The sequence below is a fragment of the Triticum urartu genome, chromosome 1 (assembly GCF_003073215.2).
Source record: "Triticum urartu cultivar G1812 chromosome 1, Tu2.1, whole genome shotgun sequence".
Classification (NCBI taxonomy): domain Eukaryota; kingdom Viridiplantae; phylum Streptophyta; class Magnoliopsida; order Poales; family Poaceae; genus Triticum; species Triticum urartu.
In genome coordinates, this window is record NC_053022.1 from 531,937,293 (window position 1) to 531,956,469 (window position 19,177).

The 19,177-nt window shown below is 41.9% G+C and overlaps 1 protein-coding gene across 1 annotated transcript; it reads left to right on the plus strand.

Annotated features, from left to right (window-relative positions):
- The first annotated feature begins 1,045 nt into the window (after nucleotides 1–1,045).
- LOC125526536 (myosin-11-like) lies at nucleotides 1,046–19,119 on the plus strand. Its single transcript, XM_048691214.1, is given in 48 exon segments — nucleotides 1,046–1,455; nucleotides 2,308–2,436; nucleotides 2,795–2,938; nucleotides 3,030–3,175; nucleotides 3,285–3,441; nucleotides 3,596–3,654; nucleotides 3,938–4,097; nucleotides 4,172–4,321; nucleotides 4,399–4,535; nucleotides 4,618–4,764; nucleotides 4,843–4,944; nucleotides 5,036–5,093; nucleotides 5,189–5,290; nucleotides 5,759–5,796; nucleotides 5,940–6,066; nucleotides 6,154–6,321; nucleotides 7,058–7,189; nucleotides 7,324–7,433; nucleotides 7,540–7,600; nucleotides 8,089–8,266; nucleotides 8,374–8,579; nucleotides 8,792–8,911; nucleotides 9,006–9,104; nucleotides 9,208–9,396; nucleotides 9,642–9,781; nucleotides 11,811–11,978; nucleotides 12,134–12,301; nucleotides 12,453–12,620; nucleotides 13,225–13,392; nucleotides 13,512–13,679; nucleotides 13,833–14,000; nucleotides 14,088–14,255; nucleotides 14,379–14,546; nucleotides 14,644–14,808; nucleotides 15,309–15,476; nucleotides 15,589–15,777; nucleotides 15,886–16,006; nucleotides 16,085–16,177; nucleotides 16,262–16,345; nucleotides 16,423–16,602; nucleotides 16,781–17,119; nucleotides 17,202–17,330; nucleotides 17,442–17,636; nucleotides 17,707–17,763; nucleotides 18,196–18,252; nucleotides 18,337–18,417; nucleotides 18,502–18,584; nucleotides 18,685–19,119. Coding segments are annotated over 48 exon segments (6,477 nt in total). The 5' UTR covers nucleotides 1,046–1,452; the 3' UTR covers nucleotides 18,815–19,119.
- Nucleotides 19,120–19,177: the final 58 nt, after the last annotated feature.

Consider the following 19,177-nt stretch of genomic DNA (forward strand, 5'->3'; position numbering starts at 1 on the left):
GTGGTATAGCAGGTTCGACGCGCCATTTGGATATCAACAATCTGTGATTACCTCTCCAATACCGTTCCTTGTATGTGACTTGATTTGTAAAGACTTTGTAATCTAGAAACAGGCTCGCGCCCTGCTTTATAGATAAAGTAACAACCAAAATACAAAGCCGAACGATATAAAATGAAGAGGTAGCCCTCTTACAAAACAGATACTGAGATCTCGGTACCGTGCAGAGCCTATGCTGCCGAAGAAGAACAAGGGAATATCAGAGTAGAACGCCACGCCTCACCCTAGCACGCCTAGACTCCACGACAACGCCCTCAAGAGGACGAACGACACAGAGTGTCGCCATTGCCAAGTCTGGAATGGACAAGGATCTTCATCCGGAGTCCGGACACAGGAGCTTTGCTACATCAACGGACAATTACAGGCTTGTTACGAGGTGAGGTTGAGTTGTCAAACTGTAATTGGATTAAGGGGGGAGGAAGGGCCCCACCCACCTGAAAATATGGGAAGGGGGGAGAAGATTAGTTAGTCCGAAGGGTCCGTTGCAACTCCATAATCAACCCGTGCGTGTAGCATTTTTGCCGGACACAAAGAGGAGAACCACAACGACGTCTTCAGGAAGATAGCGCCGTCCGCAGGTGCCGTCCTCATCGGCGCCAAAGCGCGGAGCTTTCGCTCAACAACTTATCCATGTCACACAATATATGCAGGACAACACCGGGAGATTCAAAGACTTTGTAGTCCACAGCTAAAAGTTCACAATAACTTTCTCAGAGCTTAGAACAGCTTTTTTAGAATCTGCAGCTCAACCAAACACAACGATTTGCAAGATTTTTCTTTAGGTCTTTGTTAATCAATGCCAAACTGAAATCGTAGTTACTCGACCGTCGGATCTCATCTCAAGCTAAACGCAACATTTTCAAATTTGGTGCGTCCCGTTCGTCACACTGCTACAGTGCGCACCATCGGCGCGGCGCCATTCTCCCCCACCTCCCATGGATTTTGGCCAAGGCGCCATTGGTGGCGCTGCGGGTGGCGGGCGCTCCCAGAATCGCACGTTCGCCCGGGCGGCCAGACTCGTCCTCCTCCCCCTCCTCCTCCTCTCCCTCTCCCTCCCCCTTCCCCCACCCCATGGTGCCAAAAATAGATGGGAGTCGCCTCGCCTCTGGTTCGCGCCCCACGTTCCCGCTCCCCTCCCGGCTCCGGCTCCGGCTCGCCTCCCTCCGCCCGCCCGCGCGCTCACCGCCGGTGCCGGCATCGCGCGTCTCCCCGCACGCGCGCGCTCGATCGACGCGGAACGCACCGGGCTCGGGCTGTTCCCTCCGCCTCCGCGGCCGCGAGGCGACCGGCGAGCGGCCCAAGGGAGGGAGACACCGCCGCCGCCCGCCGCCTCCGCCGAAGGCTCGATTCTCCCCCGTACGATCGTAGCATTCCGGCTCCCCCGCGCGTGACCCCATGGTGAGTTGTTTTGCCCTGTTGCTGTCTGACGAATATTTTTAGATCAACTGTCTGACGAATATCGGACGGTGAGATTCCCTTGTTTTGGTTTGGTTTGCACGGCGTGCGTGCGCGCCTCGCTTCCCGTAGTTTTGCGTCGTCGTCAATGTGTTTATTGGGCTCGAATCGTGCGTTAATGGTGCGAGGAAAACTCAGTACATCCAGGATTTCAGGTCAGCACGCGCGCGGCGTGTCCCATGCGGTTTGATGCACGCAAGACCGAACTGATTATGTTTGCTAAGTATGGGCTCAGTGACGGAGGATCGATTTTGTGTCGCTGTTCAGGATAACTCAATTGTTTGATCTGTTGGGGGCAGTTCAAAGCTGAAGGACGCAGAGTTTTGTGCTAAAATGCACTTTTAGTTAATTAGCTAGGTTCGTTTTGCTCTACGAGTGTATATCAGAAGAAGGCCTCTTGTTTTTACATGGGAAAATTGGCTGAATTTGATCAAGCAACCTTGCTTTTCTGGTTCCGTTGTGCGAGACAAGTACTTATTTCTAGTTATTATCATGTTAGGCTGGGCTTAAGCATGCTGGACAGTATTAGCTGAAATCTAGTTTGTTAAATTATTGACAACGCTGTCTTCTACTCTTGACGACGCTGTTAGTGTACTGGATGTTTTCAGATTGAGTGCGTTAGTTTCAGTTTCATCATTTGACAGGCCATTCTTAGGTTTACTGCACCTATCTGCTTTTCATAAACTATGCCCCTAATGGTGTTTTGAGCCTTCTTGCCAATTCATTTACCGCAGAAACTACAAGAATTTTCTCTGACTTGTTTTTCTCTCCTACTTGCCACATGTGCAGGCTCAGGCTGGGACATTAAACATTGTTGTAGGCTCCCATGTATGGCTGGAGGATAAAGATTTAGCTTGGATTGATGGTGAGGTCTTCCGAATTGAAGGCCGAAATGCCCATGTCCGCACTACTAACGGAAAGACGGTATGTGTGGGCGTGTGGGTGATGTCGGTTACAAGCTACATGCATCAGTAATGGTTCTCTGTGTTGTCCAAATGTGCTCTTTCCTTGTTCATGATGGGCTACATTTCTAGTTTTATTACCTAAGGCACTCGTTGATTTTTAGGTATTATAGCTGTTTTAGATATCCTTATACCACACTTGTACCTATAGTACTAGATGCCTATGTATTCAGTAACAATTATAAGAGTTAATACATGTATCTGTACCTACCTAAAACAGTTACATACATATCTTTAGTGTGCCCTTTAAATTGCAGTTTGGTATTATGATATATATTGATATGCTTCTGGTCCTGAAAACTTTAATTTCGCGAGACCAGGTTACTGCAAGCATATCAAACATTCATCCGAAGGACACAGAAGTTCTATCTGATGGAATTGATGACATGACACGCTTATCATACTTACATGAGCCTGGTGTTTTGGACAATCTCGCTGTCCGATATGCCAAAAATATTATTTATGTAAGTTTTTGTTGTTCACTTGTATCATGAGAGAAATGTTCAAAAGTAAATGGGTTTAAATTTTCTTATGTACTTTTTGTTTGAGTTCCAGACCTATACTGGCAATATTTTGATTGCAATAAATCCATTCCAAAGGCTGCCTCATATTGCTGAACCCAGTACTATGGAGAAGTACAGAGGTGCAAATTTTGGTGAGCTTGATCCTCATGTATTTGCACTCGCTGATGTTTCTTACAGGTGAATGCCTATACAAATATTGATGGATAATTTCTTTAACATATATACTGCATGGGCAGTACCAATATTGATGGTACCTCTTGTGACATTGTTTTGAATAAGGAAACAGGCAAATGATGAATGAGGGAAAGAGCAACTCCATTTTGGTGAGTGGTGAAAGTGGTGCTGGTAAAACTGAAACCACAAAGCTGCTTATGAGATATCTTGCATTTTTGGGTGGACGATCTAAAACTGGAGGGAGGACCGTTGAACAACAAGTTTTAGAAGTGAGTTGGGAATCATAATATTCTTACAGTTCTTTCTTGTTGCTTATGGTAGTATTCCTCCTGTTCAAAATACAGTGAAGGCATTAGAAGTTATATGCCATATGTAGTTTCACCTGCAACTAATCTCCTGTATCTATATTTTGCTTCATCGCAGTCAAATCCAGTCCTCGAAGCATTTGGCAATGCAAAAACTGTTCGGAACAACAACTCAAGGTTTGTTTTTACACTGACAGTTTGAGTCTTCGCAGATAATTCGTTCAGAAGTTATCCAGTTTAGGATATTTAATAACTCTTTATAAGCAAGGAACAATGCTAACTGCTCCTAGCCCCCCCCCCCCCCCCCCCCCCCCCCCCCCCCCCCCCCACACACACACACACACACAAACACAGAGTTCTCATGGATATAAATGTATTGTAATTCATGCATCATTTCTGTCCCTTTTCACTCATACTATTTGCTTACTGACCTGTTTGCATTTTGGACAACATGGTGAAGTCGATTCGGAAAATTTGTTGAAATCCAATTTGACCAGAGTGGGAAGATATCTGGTGCAGCCATTAGGACATATTTGCTTGAGCGATCTCGTGTTTGCCAAATCAATAGCCCAGAGAGGAACTATCACTGTTTTTACTTCCTGTGTTCAGCACCATCGGAGGTATTTTTTCTAACTCAATGTGACTGATCAGCTGAGTCTCTCCAACATTTTTCATAAACAAAACCCAATGGCAGGACATTAAAAGGTATAAGCTGGGCGACCCTTCGTCATTTCACTATCTCAACCAATCTTCCTGCATTAAAGTTGATGGAATGAGTGATGCTGAGGAGTATCTTGCAACAAGAAGTGCGATGAATACAGTTGGCATAACTGAGCAGGAACAGGTTTTTCCCTTTTGAATAATTGATATTCTACGTGAATGTCTAGGTGACCTCTGCAAGTAACATACTTTATAACGTAGGAGGCTACATTTCGGGTTGTTGCTGCTGTGCTTCACCTTGGGAACCTCAATTTTGTTAAAGGGAGAGATGCAGATTCATCTGTACTAAAGGATGAGAAAGCTAAGTTCCATCTGAATGCAGCAGCAGAGCTCTTGATGTATGCCTAATATCTACCCTGTTGTTCTATAATTATTATACCCAACATTCATACTCTATACATTGTGGAATTCCTCTTACAGGTGTGACCGTGAGAAGCTGGAGAATGCACTGATAAAGAGGAAAATAAATACGCCAGAAGGAGTGATTACCACAACAGTTGATCCTAATTCTGCTACTGTTAGCAGGGATGGCTTAGCAAAACAAATATATTGCCGACTATTTGACTGGTAATGAATATGGCACTGTAATTCATTCGTGGCTTATGTATCGGTCTTTGTGAGTACATATGGTTGTACCTTGTGCAGGCTTGTAAATAGGCTAAATGCATCAATAGGACAAGATGCACACTCAGCACGTTTGATTGGGGTGCTTGATATATATGGTTTTGAAAGTTTTAAGACTAACAGGTAAATTCTTAGCAAAAGACTGATTCCAATATATTCCATTGAAGACCATTTATAGAAGTCTCCTGTTGTTATAATTCTCTGATGGAAACAGCTTTGAGCAATTATGCATCAATTTCACCAATGAAAAACTCCAACAGCATTTTAATCAGGTACATGTGGAAGCGGAACACATGCTTGGAAGTTATGATGGTAGACTTATCTTTGCTTCTGCTGTTTGGTAAATTAGGCAGTGTTGTCTTTGCAGAATGTCTTCAAAATGGAGCAGGAAGAGTATAATCGAGAGCAGATCGACTGGAGTTACATAGAATTCGTTGACAATCAAGATGTGCTGGACTTGATTGAGAGGGTATGTGCATATATGGCATTTGTTTTATTTAGGGTGCTTAAGTAGCCTTTATATCATGTATTGCAGTCTTGTAATGGTCGTTGTCAGCAAGCTAAAATACTAGTTTTAAGATGTATTCATCAAGTAGTCTGATACTGTTTGACTTATAGATTGGCTATTTGGTGTTTAGTGAATTAATGTGGGCATAAACGTATATTTTTTCTTACCAAGTGTCAGTTTAAGCACCAAATAATCGAACACTGCTACCGTACTCTTATTTTGAGGCTTGGAGATGTTGCATGTTGGAGTTATTCAGAGTTGTTAACTTATTATGATAAGCTGCTTATCATAAGCACCGGTAATTTTGTGCAAGATAAGTGGTTTAGAAATAGCCCTGATGTGTTGTGTCAGCGGGTAATGTATTTGTGTATGCTTCCTAGTTGTGTGTCCCATTACCTCAATGTTTGTATCTCCCTCTTTCATTTTCAGAAACCTGGCGGAATTATTGCACTTCTTGATGAAGCTTGGTGAGTTTGAAGTATTCTTGTTGCACTACATGCAACCAGCAGCTTGTAAATAGTTGACCATCATTACTTGTTTCTATTTCTCAATTAATGCTTCTAACTGTGTTTTTTTTTGTTTCTTTGTTTCTTTGTCCTGTATGCATTAGTATGTTCCCGAAATGCACGCATGAATCATTTTCTCAGAAGCTGTATGAGAAGTTCAAGAACAACAAAAGGTTTAGCAAACCAAAGCTTTCTCGTACTGCATTTACAATTCAACATTACGCAGGAGAAGTAAGCATTTCTTGGAACACATTACTCTTTGCTTCTGCATTTAATTGAATATACTCCTTTCAGTTCCCTGAGTTTTTTTTTTTGCAGGTAACCTATCAGTCCGATCATTTCCTGGACAAAAACAGAGATTATGTAGTAGGAGAACATGAAGAATTGCTTAATGCTTCCAAGTGCTCCTTTGTATCAGGGTTATTCCCATCAGTACCAGAGGAGAACACAAAATCGTCGAAGTCATCAATCGCTAATCGATTTAAGGTGTGATTCTGCTAGCTGTTTCCTATGTACTCCCTCTGTTCCTGAATATAAGTCTTTCTAGAGATTTCAATGCGGACTACATACGGAGCAAAATGAGTGAATCTACACTCTAAAATATGTCTATATACATCTGTATGTAGTCCTTACTGAAATCTCTAAAAAGATTTATATTTAGGAACGGAGGGAGTACATGTTTCCTCATTGTTCTTTAGGCACTAAGTTTAGGGTAAAATCCTATTTTAATCCTCGAAGTTTTGTGCACGTAGAACTCTTTGATAGTTTGTTACACTTTATATGCAGACTGTATAATGGGGGTATATCACTGCATATTTGTAGCTTGGACAATCACACAACTACCTTAGTTTGTGCATCAAATCAACATGCAAATATTTAAAAGAGGTGGCTGTACTTCTCAATTTAGTCTACCTCCCTTCTGTCACCATAAAAAATCAAGAACAGTTGTTCTATAACTTCACTATGAATTTAGTTGCAGGTATAAAGAATATTTATGCCATCTTGGTTTTTGCAAAAAATAAATAATAAATGTACTGAATATAGTGAGCAAATGCATATGCATGTCCCAAAAAGGATGAATTAAGTACATTTTATGAAGTGAATGAGTATTACTTGGTAGACATAATGAAGCGATCAAGACCATTGCTCCAATGTGCTTCTGTTTTTTTATGTAAAATCTTTGGTATGATTTTGACATCTGATTATTCCATGAAATTCTTAGGGGCAACTCCATGAACTAATGGAGACTTTGAGTTCTACAGAACCTCATTACATTAGATGTGTTAAGCCCAATAATCTTCTTAAGCCTGCTACTTTTGACAACATCAATGTTCTGCAGCAACTTCGATGTTCGGTAAGGAAGCCATTGATCACAAAGTTTCCACATAACTTTTTTGTTTCTTAAACATGTGTCGTTTTGTATTAGAAGAAGAATGTTAACATAGAAGCTCAGTACCACTGTATACTCATGATTCTTCACCCTTTCAGGGTGTTCTTGAAGCTATCAGAATAAGCTGTGCTGGATACCCTACACGGAAATTATTTCGTGATTTTCTTCAACGGTTTTGCATCATTGCTCCTGAAATTTTGAAAGAAAGGTGTGTAAGTTGTTTGATAATAACAGTAATAATGAATGTTCCCCTATGCCTCTAATTATATCACTTGTGGCCTGCTTTTATAACTATTTTCATGATATCTTGATAGAAACGATGACAAAGTAATCTGCCAAAAGATTTTGGACAAAACAGGACTCCAGGGTTATCAGGTGAAGCATGCTTCTACCATAATGAATCCTTTTTTATGTATTCTGTACATCACATTGTTCTTTGATCTGCATCTTGCCGAAAAGACAGGGAACTAAAAATGAGATGCTTGTTTTTAGTTGAATAATTACCACGTGTGACAGAGGTGATGAATGATGGGGAAATGTCTAGTGAAAACCATCACCATATTTTAAACCTAAAAGCTTTCTTAGCAGGCGATCGTAAATAATCTCTCTGAAAAAATTTCATGAAGATTTAGACCATTTGGCAGAAAAACTTAAGAATTACTTAGATATTCTCCTGGTAAGAATGCAAGGTGAGAGTATGCATATACAGTATAGCTAATGTGTACACCTTTTCGCTCATGTTTTTTTTTCATGATACTGCATGGAAGAAATATATGCATGCGTCATTTTCAGAGGGTATATAATACACAGTTTATTTAGTCATGATCTTTGTCACAATATTTCAAATAATTTCTGTTTTACAGATTGGAAGAACTAAGGTGTTCCTGAGAGCGGGTCAGATGGCTGAACTGGATGCTAGAAGAACTGAAGTGCGGAGTAAAGCAGCTAGAGTTATTCAGAGTAGATATCACACTTATGTTGCTCGTCAGAAATTCCTTGCAATACGCAACACATCTGTATCTTTTCAATCTATTGTTAGAGGTATGGTCACACCATATGACATCTAGAGGGAGACAGTTCTGACCGCAGTATTGCACTGGTGGATGTGTGGAACATATACTTACAAAGAGTTCCATTCTCCTTTGCAGTAATATTGGCTTGTAAGCGGCGTGTATTCCTGAGAAACCAAGATGCGGCGTTGAAAGTACAGAAAAGTGTCCGCTGGTACCTTGCTTGGAAGTCTTATTCTAAACTGCGATGGTCAGCCGTTACATTGCAGGCAGGATTGAGGGCTTTTGGTGCTTACAATGAATATGTTCGCAGAAAACAAAGGAAAGCTTCTATCCATATCCAGGTAGACTATTAATTCATGCTCTCTCTTTTTTATTTAAGGGGAGCATTTGTAGGTTATCATTCAAGCCATTTTACACATCTATGTTACGATAGACCAATTAATAATCGGTCCTTTACTATGGATAAAAGTTAAGAATCAGTCTCCTTACATCTTATAAGCTTTCTCTGTTCATCTCTTGGTTGTACCATCGGTCTGATAATTGTTACCTGCAGGCTCGGTGGCGTTGCCACACAGATAATTCAAATTATCTTAAGCTGAAGAGATCAGTGTTGATTTATCAGTGTGCATGGCGAAGACGTGTCGCTAGAAGAGAACTCAGAAAGCTTAAAATGGTACTCAAGCTGTCATACCATTTTTATTTATTTGTTTATGCTGATTTCATATTTACCTGTACAGCTTTTTATTTGTGTTGCATAATTTCTGTAGGCTGCAAGAGATACAGAAGCTCTGAAGGTGGAGAAGGAGAAACTTGAGGAACACGTGGAAGAGCTAACAAGCCGTTTAGGTTTGGAAATGAAACTGAGGGTAAATGCTGCCCCTTGAATCAAGCCATATTTAGATACAGAAATAGGATGCCATCTTGCTGATTATCTGGTCACGCTTTATTGACACATGTGTCTATTTTCAGGCTGACTTAGAGAACAACAAAGCAGGAGAAATCTCCAAATTACAGGCTGCCCTTCGTGAGATGGAGCATCGAGTAGAAGAAGCCACAGCGGTGCAGGAAAGTGAATCGGCCAAAAGGGCTGTTGAAGAAGCTCTAGCTCAAGAAAGAGAAAAAATCACTATATTGACTAATGAAGTTGAGGGGATGAAGGTACTTCTCCCCAGGCTCAACTTATGTATCATTGCAACAGTATAAAATTGGAAAGGTTTAAGTATTGCACCATTCGTTGTTTCAATGAAATCAAATGCGGTTGCAGTAGCTGTTTCAGGCTAAAAGGATTAAGAAAACCTGTGTATGACTATAAAATATTCCTGTTTCAACAGAGTACAGTGTTCAAGTAACTTGTTCAGTTATGTCATCATATCTGATTGGATGATGGTTGTGCCCTTGGACAGGTACTACTATCAAGAGAACAAGAAGAAAACACTGCAACAAAGAATGATCTTGCTATTGCTCAGGAAAGATGTGAAGACCTGAATGGAAAAATCGAGGTTGCAGATGAAAACATCAAGCAGCTTAGAGATACTGTGAAAAGGTTAGTTGCTTGGTGACTACTACTCCCTCCGTTCCTAAATATTTGTCTTTCTAGAGATTTCAACAAGTGACTACGTACGGAGCAAAATGAGTGAATCTACTGTTATGACTGGCATATTAGGGGCTTAGCCCAGTTAGTTGTGGCCCAGTTTATCTTATCGTTATTAGGGGCTTAGCCCAATTATCTTATTAGGAGGATTATATAAACTCGTATAAGGACCCGTTTTGGAATTAAGCAAAAAGCAATCATATTTGCTCGGCTTCCTTAGGGAGCCGGGAGACCTAACCCTAGCCGCCGCCCCTGCTCTCTCTCGCGCGCACGCAACGACGGCGTCCCAGCGCCGGCGACCACGCCTTCCTCCACGCCATCCCTCCTTCCAGCCCTACAACCTGAGACCACGCCCTGATAGGGATCCGGCTCCTACCAATTTGGTATCAGATAGCTTCGGAGCCGCGCAGACGTGGTACTACGCCCTCGAACAGGACGAGGGTGGCATGCCACGATGGGAGCACTTTCGTGATTTGTGCCTCTTGCGCTTTGGTCCGCCTATACGCGGGAGCCGTCTGGCGGAGCTTGGGCGTCTTCCGTTCCTCACCTTGGTGCAAGACTTCGCCGACCGCTTCCAGGCACTGGCGTGCCACACCCCCGGCGTTTTGGCTCGTCAGCGGGCTGAGCTCTTCGTCGGCGGCCTACCGGACCACATCCGCGTGGACGTGGATATGCGCGGGCCACAGGACCTTCAGACGGCCATGTACTACGCCCGCGCGTTCGAGCGTCGCGCGGTGGCCATACAGCAGGCACCACCGCCCCGAGCCGCTGGGCCGCCACCCTGGCCGGAAGTTCCCGCGCAGGGTCGGCCTGTCCAGGCTTCCGCGGCGCCCCTCGCCGCGGCTGCGACACGCTCGTTCCGCCGGCTCACCCAGGCCGAGCAACTCGAGCGTCGCCGCCAAGGGTTGTGCTTCAACTGCGACGAACCCTACGTACCAGGCCACGTCTGCCCATGACTCTTCTACCTGGAGGCTGCAGACTACATTGAGGAGGACCCCGCCGCTGCCGGGCTCGGCGACCAGCCCGCCCCAGTTGACGTGGAGGTGTTTGGCGACCGTTGATCTTCTCCGCCTTCCAGCTCGAGGACGAGCTGTTTGTGCAGGCGGGGAGAGATGTTATGACTGGCATATTAGGGGCTTAGCCCAGTTAGTTGTGGCCCAGTTTATCTTATCGTTATTAGGGGCTTAGCCCAATTACCTTATTAGGAGGATTATATAAACTCGTGTAAGGACCCATTTTGGAATTAAGCAAAAAGCAATCATATTTGCTCGGCTTCCTTAGGGAGCCGGGAGACCTAACCCTAGCCGCCGCCCCTGCTCTCTCTCTCTTGCGCGCGCGCACGCAATGACGGTGCCCCAGCGCCGGCGACCACGCCTTCCTCCACGACATCCCTCCTTCCACCCCTCCAACCTGAGACCACGCCCTGGTAGGGATCCGGTTCCTACCATCTACACTCTAAAATATGTCTATATACATCCGTATGTGGTAGTCCATATGAAATCTCTAAAAAGACAAATATTTAGGAATTGAGGGAGTAGATCTTAGTAGACTAAGTAGCAGGTTCTTTTGGTTCCGAATAAAGCTGGTTGAAAGTAAAGAGTCGGGTGCATATGCTTCATACACATGGATAGATGGTGACGCACTCATGCATATTATCAGGAAATGGGTACACAAAGTTCAATCTGGGCTATTATAAGATCATGTTTCTCCAGACATATCTTTAGTAGAGCAATAATAAAAGAAAATCCTTTTAAGACCCCAGCTGCAGTTATTCACAATAAGAGCCATGTGTATATTCTTCATGAGGAATTTGTAGAAGGCTTGTGGTTTCTCCCACATGTTTACATGCTGGTGTTTGACACCTTTTAAGTCTACAAAAGTAGTTTTTTGTACAATAGGAAGTTACCATAACCAAGTAAATCCACTTTCATCCAGTCCTACTATGTGGGATAACAACTTGCTCCCTTTCTGTTGGATACAGATTTGAAGAGAATGTGACAGAACTAGAATCTTCACTGATGACGGAGAAGCAACACAATGAGGCAACCAGAGGGGAACTTGGTGAAGCACACCAGAGAGTTGAAGAACTACTGAGACAAGTTGCAGATGCTGATGGAAAATCCGCCGTACTTCAGTCTACTGTGCAAAGGTCATATTCGTTTTGCATGACATGTAATCCTTGTCCAACAGCCACATAGTCTTATAACTGACCAACTTTCAGTACTGTTATTGGTGTGATATTTCTTGGCTACCAGGTGGTTAATTCATTATCTCATAGTCGTCGTCTTTTCTTCATGAGCACAGGCTGGAAGAAAGTCTAACAGAGACAGAGGGCACTTTGCTTTTAGAAAGGCAAGAGAGTGAGGCAATCAAGAAATCACTCACTGAAGCTCGTGGAGACAATGAAGAATTAGTCCATAAAACTGAAGTTTTTGAAAAGGACATTGCTAGGTTTCAAAACAACATCGAAAGGTCTATTGCCTAATTCCTTGGGTTGCTGTTTCCTATGCTTGAAGCTTGATTGCACTCGAAAACCGGCTTTAAGTCTTAACTCACAGTTTTAGACTATCATAATCCTAGTAATATGAATGCTGATTATTCTTGTCAACTGACAATTTGACAGACTTGAAGAAGCTGCAAGAACATTTGAGACTTCATTGCTGGCTGAAAAACAACACAGTGCTGCAATCATGTCACAGTTAGCTGAAACAAAGGAGGAAATTGAAGAACTGCAAAAGAAGTTTACAGATGCCAATAGGACAAATGACACGCTTCAAGATTCTTTGAAGAGGTTTAGCTCTCACGTCGCATTAATTACTCAATGTAATCATACTTCTACTGTTATACAGGCATCAGCTGATGTTCCAGTTAACAATATACTGTATCACTCACATTCATCCAAGCTCTAATGTTCATGTTTGTTTTTGCAAATATACAATCTTTTTTGGTGAACAAAATGGCAATAAAATGACGCAACAAGGAAAATAATGAACATTTACGGGCAAGGTAGTCAGCATCTCAATATGAGTTCCAGTTAACAACCTGACTATTATATCATAATATCATATATTCTTAACATTATGATGCTTCTAGTTTATTCCTACTTATATATATTCTTGGAAAATAAAGGCTTAAAATTAAGACATGATTTTAAAGATGGAAAAGAACAGTCAGGCCCTGAATCATTGGTTTGTATAATATAGAGGATAGTGAACCTGTTTGTTCAGGAAATCCTAGAGGATTGGTCATTGCTTGGGATAGGGTGATATATATGTCGATGTAACTTTCTGTCGTCAGATCTATAGCAATATGGCATCAACCATTTTTTTAACCTTTACCCCTGCCCTCAGTAGTACAAGCTAACCATTGTTAACATTTTTCTTCACTTGATATAGGCTTGAAGAAACTGCAGCCACAAGGGATGCCTTGCACGTAGCAGAAAAGCAAGAGCATGGTCAAACCAAAGAAGCGCTTTCTAAATCTCAGGAGAGAAATTCAGAATTGCTTACGAAAGTTGATGAGTCTGAGAAAAGTATAAATAAGCTGATGGAGAATGTCAAGAGGTTCTCGCCTTACTTCCATTATGCATTATTAGCAGCTGACCTTAGCTTTCTGAAAACTATAAGATCATCTCCTCAACTTTGTGAGCTAAAATGCATTTCATTTCTTACAATGTATTTAGACTTGAGAAACATGCAACATCAAGGGAGTCATTGCTGTTAAAGACAAAGCAAAATCAGGATGGCACAACAAAAGCACTAGCTGAAGCTGAAAAGAGAAACGAAGAGTTAATGAAAAGCTCTGAAGATTCAGATAAGAAAATCAGTCTGCTTGAGGATTCAGTGAACAGGTTTGATTTCATTGCTTTACAAATATTTATAACCTTTAAACAACCTAGCAACTATTTCGTGGCCAACTTCTCCGATTACCTCTCATCACAATACATCCTTATTGCATGACCATGTTAAGTGACTCCAACAGTATTTTTCTTTCTTGCGCATAGACTAGAAGAATGTGCTGCAGAGAAAGACTCTCTATTGGCAACAGAAAGACAAGAAAACAATGCTACCAAGGAAGAACTAGCCAATGCCCAGAAAAAAACAAAGGAATTAGTAAATGAGTTACAAAATTGCCAAGAAATCAGAAAGCAACTCGAAGAAAACATCAAGAGGTCTGACACTTCTCATCAGTGGATACATGTCCCATATTTTCTCAATATTTTTATTCATTGTGATAGTAAATTCTCATTTTGGTGTAGGCTTGAACAAGATGCTACTGCCAAAGATGCTTTATTGATATCAGAAAAACAAACACATGAGGCGACCAAGAAAACTCTGACTGAAACTCTGGGGAGAAATGAAGAGTTAATCAAGAAAATTCAGGATTCTGATAAACATAGTCTTCAGCTTCAGCTAACTGTTGAGAGGTTGATAATCATTCTTGGCAGTATGTTCTTATTTTAAGTAACTTTCTGAGATCCTATCAAGTACATCATTCATCTTATGCTCTGTCCTTCTTGATTAACTAGATAGCTCTTTCATGATTACAGACTTCAAGCAAATGCATCTGCAAAGGAGGATTTACTGTTGAGAGAAAGGGAGCAAAGTAATACAACCATGAAGGTGCAAGAAGAAAATCAAGAAAGAAATTTGCAATTACTAAAGAGATTTGAGGATGTTGACAAGAAAATTGACCTTCTTCAAGGCACCATACAGAGGTAATTTATGCTGCATTTCGATATGTCATGCATACTAAATCTTCGTATATGTAGATCCTGATATTTGTAATGCTATTTCTTTGTTGGTTCAATTCAGGCTTGGCGACCATACAGAGAAAGACACGTTACTGCTATGTGAGAAACAAGAGAAGGATGAATTGAAGAAAGCACTCACTGAGACTGAATACAAAAATGAAGAATTAACGATAAAAATTGGTGAAACCAACAAAAAAATTGAACATCTGCAAAACACTATACATATGTATGTACCTTTGATTAAGTTTATGTGGTACAAGTGCATCATCTTAGTTTTTCATTGTTGGGACCTACCTGTCAGTGTCTCATTATTCTCATCAAGGTGTAACAGAGTGACACGTCTGCTGCTACCTCCGGACCCAACATGTGCTCTCCACCTGGGCAGGCGGTACAGGTGTCCTTAGTTGACACCTTTTTTTCTGCTAGCTTGTGTACTGCATGCCCATGTAGAGAACCCTAGCCATGTCAGATGCTGACGTGGCAGCAGCCGTGTCACTTCTTTACACCTAGATGAGAGCAATGAGGCACTGACATGTGGGCTATATCACTCAAACTAACTGGAAACCAAAAATATGGAGTTGTGCAATACATTGTGACTTCAAATGTGGACATAGTGGCGAAAGTTGCTTCTTTGGATGGTTTATACAACATATGTATATTTTGCAAAATTAACTCCATTGGTTGTTAAACCCATGAGATTAAACAGTTGTTTCTGCCCGAAAACAGGCTTGAACAAGACATAGTGGCGAAAGTTGCTTCTTTGGAAGCTGAAAAACAAGAAAATGACGCGATTAGGAAATCTCTTGTTGAAGCTCAGGAGAGAAATGATGAACTATTTATGAAAATTAGAGATAGTGAATACAAGGCCCACCAGCTCCAAGATACTGTGCAAAAGTTGGTATTTTAACTTACTATCTGGCTTTCTACAGTTTTGTGCACCAAGTACAGTTCCATCATTATCAGTCATCATGTTGTCCTTTTTGAGACTAACGTCTTCACTGATTAGGCTTCAAGTAGATGCCATATCAAGACTGTCTTCCTTTGTACTGGAGAAACAAGAGAGTGATGCTGTGAAGAAAGCACTTACTGAGGCTCGTGGAAGAAATGAAGATCTAATAAGGAGAAACGAAGACCTCCTCGATAGAAATGATGACCTTATCAAGAAAATCGAAGAGCTTCAGGAGACCGTACAAAAGTATTCCTTTACATTTACAATAACCTTTTCAACTCTGGTAATTTATATGTCCAAATCATGCGCTCCTTTGTGATTACTTTTGATGGAACAACTGTATCCACAACACAGGCTAGAAGGAAAATCATCTAACTTAGAGGCAGAAAACCAAACTCTTCGTCAGCATTCGATTGTGTCGACTCCATCTACCGCCAAATCTCAAGCTTCATACTCTAAAATCAGTATGATCCATGTAATGTGCCTTCAATAGAGCTTACATTCGCATGACTGTTGAATGTTCTCATCTGATTTATTAGATGCATTTCAACAGAGAAGTCAAGAAAATGGTCATATTTTAAATGGCAACGTACCATATGCTGAAATGAGGTCCTCGTTTGGTCCAGCAGAAACAAGACCCTATATGGTAGTTTAACCAAGCACATGCCAGTTTTTTATTTTTATATTGTTTGATTGAGTAGTCATGACTTTGGTCGAAATAATATGGCAGGGTAGTGCCCCTGATTTGACTATCCACAGGGACTATGATACTGGGGAGAAAATGCAAAGGGTACTACTTAGTGAAGGATATCAGGTAGGCTGGTTGATACTTGCCTACCTACCCACCCCTTCCCATTTGCTAAAATGCTTTTTTGCCCTTCTAAACATCAGCAGCCCCAGGATGATCAGAAGTTATTGCTTAAGTACATTACCCAACATCTTGGATTCTCTGGGAACAAACCTGTTGCTGCTCTTCTTATATACCAATATCTTCTTCATTCGAGATCGTTTGAAGTTACAAAGACAGGTGTCTTTGACAGTATCCTACAGGCTATAAACTCAGCAACAGAGGTTTGTAGCACTCTGTTAATTATGTTTAATTGCGCTATATAATGGTACTTGAGTAGCATCTATCCCCTACGCCTTGTAGCATGATATGAGACAGCTTTATGCAGCCAATTTGCCAGTACCTGAAATCCAGAATCACTACATTTGCTCTTATATTAACTGACGTTCCTCTTACTTCAAGGCTCAATATGACACGAGAAGCTTGGCCTATTGGTTATCCAACTTATCGACATTATCAGTTCTCCTGCAACGCTCTTTTAGAACCGCTAGGACAGCAGCCTCAGTTCCATATAGACGAAAAATGTCGTATGATAGGATTTATCAAGCCAGTCAAGCATCTGGGCTTGCTTATTTAAGTGGTCAATTATTGGATGAACCTGGTGCATCACACCAAATTGATGCAAAATATCCAGCTTTGCTCTTCAAGCAGCAGCTTGTGGATCTGATTGAAAAGGTGTATGGGTTGATAAGTGACAAATTGAAGAAAGAGCTTAATCCATTGCTTGAGCTGTGCATTCAGGTACCGCCTCTCTTGAGAAAAAGTAATCATCAGCTGTGAAACTTTGCTTGTTGAGAATCCTGTAAATATTGTAAATATTTAGGATCCAAGAACTTCTCAAGCAAAGGCCTCAGTGACATCTGCTGGCTTGGGCCAACACAACCAACTCACACATTGGCTGGGCATCGTGAAAATCCTCAACAGCTACTTGTATCTGCTAATAGCCAACCATGTACGTGCTAAATTATTACAAAAATCAGTGCATTATTCTTTTTATCGATACAGTGCAGTATCAATTTGCAAAGTTATGAATTATGAGTGCAAGTCCACACTCAATGTGCAGGTTCCAACAATATTGGTCCACAAGTTGCTTTTTTAAAACTTCAAAGAATAAGCTGTTCTAACTTCTAACTTACCTTCCTCTCCTTTCAAAAACAGACTCCTTCTGCGTCGTGAGTGCTGTTCATTTAGCAACGGGGAACATATTAGAGCCGGATTAGCCCAACTAAAACATTGGTGCAATGATGTTGCTCAAGAGGTTGCTCACTATCTTTTATTATGGTTATGGAGGCTATTCTCAGATGCTGTTAGCTAATGTTTTAGTACAGCTTGCAGATTCAGCCTGGGAAGCACTGAGGCATATAAGACAGGCGGCCGATTTCCTGGTCTGTGTTTCTTTTTTAAATCATAAGAAAACCTTGGTGGCTCTTAGGGCATGTACAATGGTGGCATATGGTTACATATGCCTCATGACAAAAAGTAATTTGAGGCACCTACATTTATTTTTCTCCCCAATGCAAGCTACCACTAGTGGACCTCATTAAGAAATAGAAAATAAAGACTCTAGTACACATGCATCTCTACTTTTTACTCCAACCTTTTCAGCTTGTGTCAGCGGACCACACTTTTTCTCTTCAAGCACCCGCCTCCTGGAGAGGATCCCGCTTCCCTATCCGAACCTACTTTACGTCATATCCGATCCTACATGGCATGCGAGGCATCACCTTGAGGCTATGCATTGTACATGCCCTTATACAAACTGAACTGTCGGTAACTTAAATCCTCTGACTTATTTTCCTGCTCTTCCTGTTCATCAGGTCATTTCCCGAAAACAAATGAGGACATGGAGAGAGATACGCAATGATATTTGTCCGGTAAGTGCCTTTTGCTATGAGAGCAAGGATCTTGTTTTGTTAATCCTCAACTTTGTATCTTTGATCGTTTCACTCTCTGTCCAGGCTCTCAGCTTACAGCAGCTAGAGAGAATAGTTGGTATGTACTGGGACGACATGAGCGGCACAAACGTACTTTCAGCAGAGGTATGTAGATAGGCTGAATCGGTGTGATCAAAACTGTTCGCCGTTGGCTGTTTGAAGTGTTGATTTCAACGTTGCCGTTTGCAGTTCACATCAAGCATGAGAGCAACCATGCATGAAGAATCAAATAGCCTCTCCAGCTTTTCAGTCTTGCTGGATGATGATTCCAGGTATGCATCATGCCCCCAAGGATTCCATTGTTTGCGCCCCTTTGGAACAACAACCAATGCTCCTTTTTCACCTCTGTTTGTTTCATTTCTCTCTTTGCAGCATACCCTTTTCGCTCGACGACATCGCAAAGTCGATGCCGAACATCGAGGACACGGTGGAGAGCGACCTGCTGCCCTTTATTCGTGAAAACCAGAGCCTTGCACTTATATTGCAAAGGGGGACTGAGTAGTTCGCCGGCCTTGGGCGAACGAGGAGTGCCTCGCTCTAGGGTGTATATATTCTTGTAGCACAGTAGTAGAAGATAGGATGCCATATTAAGAGTGTTTCCACCGAGAATTTCTAGGCTTCTAAAGCTGTTAATAATTGTTTGGTTAAGCAGTGGTGCGTCTCTTCTCAGGGCATCTTGCCTGCATCACCCTCTTCTCCATTCTTTGGGTTTGAGTAGAAGCTGTAATTCATCAAAGGTGACAGAAACATGTTAAATCTTACTGTCATCTCAGCCGCTTGGCTATATACAAGTTCACTTTCTGTACACTGACGGCAAGGAACACAGCATGCCAGGGCTTGAGGCTGAAACTGACCGGCTGGAGAA